General features: G+C 35.9%; 1 protein-coding gene across 5 annotated transcripts in view; it reads right to left on the bottom strand.

Moving 5' to 3' along the window:
* Positions 1 to 1467: 1467 nt before the first annotated feature.
* Positions 1468 to 6682, bottom strand: part of septin4b (septin 4b) — a 39089-nt gene continuing 33874 nt past the window's right edge. For all 5 annotated transcript variants that reach the window (XM_078167118.1, XM_033631385.2, XM_033631381.2 and 2 more), the window contains one exon: positions 1468 to 5181. In XM_078167118.1, the coding sequence (XP_078023244.1) occupies positions 5113 to 5181 (69 nt within the window). In that variant the 3' untranslated portion in view covers positions 1468 to 5112. The remainder of the gene's footprint in view (positions 5182 to 6682) is intronic.

Genomic DNA, 6682 nt, shown 5'->3' with positions numbered 1-6682 from the left:
TGCTATTAAAAATTCAATACAAATTTCATAGCACATTATGCCATAAAATATCGTAGAATAGTATTCCAAAAAAATGTCAAAAATGTCATAGTATAGCATGTCATAAAAAATTACCATAAAACTGTCATAGTAAAGTGTCATGAAATATGCCATTAAAATGTCATAGTATAGTATGTCATAAAAAATGCCCCAAACAATGTCATAGTATAGTATGTTATGAAATATGCCATAAAAAGGTCAAATTAGAAGATGTAATAAAATATGCAATAAAAACGCCAGGGTATAGTACTGTTTATCATAATAAATGCCAAAAAAAGGTCATATATAGTATGTCATTGAAAATTACCATGAATCTGTCATAGTATAGTATGTCATAAAATATACAAGAAAAAAGTCATGGTAACGTATGTCATAAAATATGCTATAAAAATGTCACAGTATAGTATGTTATGAAATATGGCATAAAAACGCCATGGTATAATTTATCAAAATAAATGCCAAAAATATGTCATAGTATATAGTATGTCATAAAATATACAGTAAAACTGTCTTACTATAGTATGTCATAAAATATGCCATAAAAATGTCAAATTATAAAATGTCATGAACTATGCAATAAAAATGTCATAGTATGTCATAAAAAATAAACCATAAAACTGTCAGAGTAAAAATATGTCATGAAATATGCCATAAAAATAGTATGTCATTCAATATACGATTAAAACGTCATAATATAGCACGTTGTTCAAAATCGCATAAAGACGTCATAGTATATCATGTTGCTCAAAATATCACAAAAACGCCGTAGTATTGTCATTCAAAATTGCATAAAAAAGTCATAGTATAGTATGTTGCTCAAAATTGCATAAAAACATCATAGTATAGTATGTTATTCAAAATTGCATAAAAACGTCATAGTATAGTATGTCATTCAAAATTGCATAAAAACGTCATAGTATAGTATGTAGTTCAAAATTGCATAAAAAAGTCATAGTATAGCATGTCGTTCAAAATTGCCTAAAAACGTCATAGTATAGTATGTCGTTCAAAATTGCCTAAAAACGTCATATAGCATGTCGTTCAAAATTGCATAAAAACGTCATAGTATAGCATGTCGTTCAAAATTGCATAAAAAAAGTCATAGTATAGCATGTCGTTCAAAATTGCCTAAAAACGTCATAGTATAGTATGTTGTTCAAAATTGCATAAAAATACAATAGTATAGCACTTCAGCCGTTAATCACTGTCACCTGAGGGGTTGGTGCGACATGGGCCTCAAAGAAGCATCTGTCCTAAATTCAGAACTCTGTAAACATAAGCCTTAATTTTACTGTAAACTATGTCACCATTAATACATTATTTAATGGCGGAAAATCTCATGTGGGAAACATATTTATTAAGACAAAGCTTTCAATTCTGCGTACATTTTTACAACATAAAAGCAAAACCCAGTGTCTGATGGAGCCATGAAATTATATTCATATTTTATTACAATATTAGAATTTGTACATATTGTCTTCTCCATCCACATTTCATTTATAAATTTATTACATAAATATACTCCAAAAAGTAGAATAACAAAAGACAAATTTAATATAAAACAAATTCAGAAACAAAAGTAATACCTGACTCTGGGACAGAAGCTCAAGGAATGTTCTTTTTATATAACAAAGGTCACACAACATGGCAGAGACATCCAATTTCCAAAATAACGTCTGGAACATAGAAACAATTAGCAAGAAAATCAAGTTCATCCAATAATTTTGTTCATTACTCTTGGCTTTGATAATTCATATTCCTTATGTCAGTACAAAACAAAATTCACACTTTGAAAAGGAAAATCATAAAATTAAGTTTTTCATTGTTGGCTTTGGTTACAAGATAAACATTAAGGTTAACACATCCAACATGTGGGTTCCCTTGAACCGAGGACATAATTATAACCAACCAAAACATTAAAAATAAAATCCACCTCTTGTCAACATATTTCCCCCAAACAATTTAGTAGCTACATATTTTCATTGCCCATAAATACCTTTACGATCACTAAACTGATCTGCAATCTGAGAAACCTTCACACAACACATGCAAAAATAAATACACTGCATGGCCTTTGATGCGACCCTTCCCTCGGACACTCACCTCATGCAAATCAAGGGTCTTGTCTTATCAAAGTCCGAAACATCTCTAACATGTAACAGGTGTCACCAGCTCTCGCATGAGAACTGTTGGTGTTTTTTTCATGAGATAAACTGACTTTGGGGGGATTCTCCAAATAATAACGACTCCTTTGTTATGTAAAAAGTTGGATTATTTTAAATGTTGATATGGCAATAAGCACTGCAGTGAGTTAAGACTGGCCAACACTGAGCGGAGCCACGAACATCCATGCTGTCAGGCAGCAGAGGTGGCAACTACTGTACGATAAACATGCAGACACTAGTAAAACAAAATTTAAATGAACCCTCGCATTAAAGGGGAACACCACATATATTCAGAATTCCCATATGTTATTTCAGTGGTCTAGGAAAGTTTAATCAATATTACGTGTTAAATACGTCTAAGACTGTGATGTAATCAAGTATACAGGAGCTGCTCCACAGACATGAATAGGAGACTGATTTTGTGGACCCACAGAATGTTTGTTTACTTCTTTATAACAAGGTCTGAAACAGAGAATGTACCTATATAGACCGAAATATCTTGAGCACCTCGTCCTGCTAACAACAACAACCATTAATTCTGGGTAGACAACTGGAAACTGATTTGAGTTGCGGAGCTCCAGTAAGACTTCAAATAAAAGCCTAGTCCCAGTCAAACCCCCAGTCTCTTTTACTAGCCTGTCGTGGCTGCACAGTTTGACAAATAAAGGCCTGTCTCAATTAGAAGCCTGGTCTGGTTGCCGTGTTTTATAAAACTTCTTTGCGTGTATAAAACCAGGTTGTTTGCTAGCTGCTAAAGCTAACGTTATTTAGCTACATAGATCGTGCATACAAATATAAATGTTTAAACTTTTTTCAATATGAAGATGCTACAATATGTTGCATCTTCAATATGAAGATGCTACATATTGTTAGCTTTGTAAGGTTCTCTACAATTCAATCGTTCAGTTCAATTTACTGAAACCATGAGCACCAGAGAATAATTCATTCAGATTTACCGACCTGGTAAAGAAGACAAGAGTGACGCAAAAAAAGTGGTAACTTCTTCATAATTGATATGTTACAGAAACCAAAATTTTAAACAAGTAATATTCACACTGGTTTCAATCAGCATCGACATCTCTTTGCAGCGCAGCAGCTTTGTGTGAAAGGAATTAAAAGCCTGTCTCATATAGAGGCCTGTTGAGTGATTTAAGAAAATAATAGCCCAGGCTATTAATCGAAGTTTTACGGTATGTGAAATTTGAAACTTTTTCTTTCTCTTGTCATTTTCAGCCAATAACTATAATGTTCAAAGATAGTTTGACATGTTGGTCCGACCTGACGTTTCTGCTGTGCTTATTTTATGTACTGTGTTGCTTTGCTAGCATCTTTAGTGGCACAGAAACTAAGCAATATACTGCTGTGCGCAGACGCTGCAGCAAAATTTATTTTAGCCACCAAAAATATCAGTATCAGCTTACGTGTATGCTAAATTTGGAATAGTTTTACTGCTTTGTCTTACACACTAACTGCAAAATGACTTTTTTTTAATGGAGTCTGGTGTATTTGAGACAATGGCGTCAGTTTCATGTCAGAAATGGCTGTCTGACAGCAAGTTCAAGTGGTAACAATACTCTAAATACTGTGCACACCTTGACTGATATAAATTTAGGTGACTAGAAGCTAACCAAGTGAGGCAGCGTTTGCTCATTGCTGTTTGGTTTTATATATGTGACGCAATGGTTTTCAACCCCATAAGATAGGAAAACAAATATTGTGATTCGGTCTATACTCAGAACACTACCCTGGATGCTCAGTGCTCAATGAACAGTGGTTCCAAACTGGTGGGTCGTGGTTCCATTCAGAATGGGCCGCAAGTGTCTCCAAACATGTCAAGTTTGTAAAAAGCACACTTTGGATTATAGTACAGTGAATTTCTGGCACAGAGCTTTTATTTTGAAGTGCAGCTTCCTGCTGTAGAGTGAGTGACCTACAGACTGCTACTTGACAGAGACAGCAAACTAGCTTGATGACATGGCCAAACACAAGTATGATACTGAATGTATTAAACTGTGTGGCCCTTGAATTAATGACTAAGGAGAAATCTGGACGCCGTGGCTCCCAATTCATTGTCTATAGAGCACCTCCAGACTTTACACTTGATGACATCACAAATTGCATCACAGTTGTTCATATTTACCATTTTGGACTGTCTTAGACCACAGAAATGACATGTATGATTTTAAAAATGAGTGAAGTTCCCCTTTAAGATTAAACCAAATGAACCTGCAGTAACCTCAGCTGACAGGAAATCTATATAAAACAATCATCCGTACATGAAGTCAAGCAGTGTCGTTTAAATTAAAACCAGGAACACATACAATATGATAAACAGTAGAACAAAGGTTTATGAGTGAATTATAGAAAATTAAATTATTACAGTATGCATGTTGACCTATAGAGATAATAAAAATAAACACTTGCACCAGAAAAGTGTGCTTAAAAAAATCTGAGCAGGTCACCACATGTAAACCTCCTATCAGACCTCATGTAAAAAATAAAACAACCCTGTGATCATGTGGCTACATAAAGTTCAGATATTTGGAGAAATCAGATCGCTGCGATTCCACCCTTCTTACCATGACAGCTCATTCAAACACATCTTTTTTTAATTAAAGTTACGACAGAACAGAAGACAGTAAAGTGGAGGGTCGAGTGTGTCGCAGCAGTGGTGCCATAATGTCAGAGAGGATAAAGGGAAGCTGCAAATGTCAGAACATCTTACCACCTCCGCGCAGGTCCCTGATCCAAGTGTAACGTGCTGTTGATGAGGTTGAGCGGTGGTTGGGTGGACACGTCAGGATGCCAATGTTCTAGAGGAGGAGTAAAGGTTTCCTAGGTGGTTTTTCTTTATTTGAATTTTGTTTATCCCCGTTACAGAGATGCATGTACACGGTGCTGTCCTGTGTTAATAGCCGTCTTTCTGAGTGTGCATTTGATCCTGGATCCTCTGCAGCATCTCCTGCATCCGCCGCAACTGTGGGGAGAGATGAGATGAGCGTTAGTACCAGAGTTTACATGTCTACTGTTGCATTCATGGTAATGCAGCTGCTTTATACAAGCTGATTATTTACACATGACTGCACATACAACAAATTGATAACACTCAGGGATCAGTGAGTTTCTTTCTAGATCACGTGACCTGTGCTGAACAACTGCAGGGAACTGCTATCAGCATATAATGTAAGAGGATAAACGCAACAGACTCACATGTGAGAAGCTGGACACATGAAATATTTTGCTTTTTTTGCTTGAATAACGACAAACAGTTTCCTATGAATCAATTAAATGACTGATCGTCGCAGCTCTATTATCATGTTTCACCACATTTTAATGTTGGTTACACTAGAATGTGGAGGCCCATGCACACCTTCAATAACTTATAGACAGGTGTGCATGAGGAAAATGTCCATAGGTAAGAGAAGAGAATTCCTGCACACTGTCCTATTACTTGCAATGACGTTTATTTCAATACACATGCTCCTTTGACCTTCTTCAGGTCACTTCACCTGATGGAGCTCTAATGACTGAAACTAGTATTTCATTAAACTTTATTGCAAGTCGGGGGAGAGGGGGGTTAAAAATGGACAACAGGCAAGTTGTTGTATTTTGGTATTCCACTCTGAATGTATTACAGTTGTTATGCTGTTGAAAACAAGCAAAAAAAAAAAAAATGCAAGTAACAGGAGAGTGTGTGGGAATTCTCTTCTCTTACCAAAGATGGTTAAACAAAAACAAAAATAAAAACAACTGAGGAGAAATGATGTCTTTATTTAGTGAATTAAATAGATTTACTGGAGAAGGGGAAAGAAACGGGGAGGATAACGTCTTATTATTATTATTCACCATGAACAGATGATAACCGTTTATAATGAACACCATGTACAGTTATGTACATCTGCTCAGTGACTGGACTGTGAAGAATTTAAATATTAGCAGCCTAAAAGGAATTATATTTACTCTAACAATGCCAGAAAACAATTTATATCATATTTCATGCTAATTTGATTTAGCCCTTGAATACAATTGCAGGGGAATTAAAATCATTGTTGAATTCTAACATTATTAATACTTTGTGTAAGTGTTTGCACCACTCTGACAGTGTAAAACCTGCCATGGAGCAGGTTTTTACCAACGCAGGGTTAAAAGCAGCGACTGAAGTGGGATTATGAAACATTTTCCTGCCCACAGTTCAAAGGTCCAAAGGACTTGTGAGGAGAGGGAATCAGGGTCTGAATGCAGAATCACACAAATTCATGTTTTTGAGGCTACTCATCGTCAGCTTCAGAAAACATATGCTTCAAAGAAAGTGTGTGGACAAACAGAATCTGTGAGCTAACAACACTCAGAGGGCTTCATCAGGCATTTCTCTGAGATGTAAATGTGTCTCTGCGTTGGGCTGAGGGTCTGAGTGCTCATGGTGGGCAGGAGTATGTTCGGACTCATGATCGTGTTGGTGGTGTGAGTCCGGCGGTTGG

This window comes from Epinephelus lanceolatus, chromosome 4 (assembly GCF_041903045.1).
Source record: "Epinephelus lanceolatus isolate andai-2023 chromosome 4, ASM4190304v1, whole genome shotgun sequence".
Lineage (NCBI taxonomy): Eukaryota > Metazoa > Chordata > Actinopteri > Perciformes > Serranidae > Epinephelus > Epinephelus lanceolatus.
The sequence above is the reverse complement of the archived record's forward strand: the minus strand, read 5'-3'. Positions and strand labels throughout refer to the sequence as shown.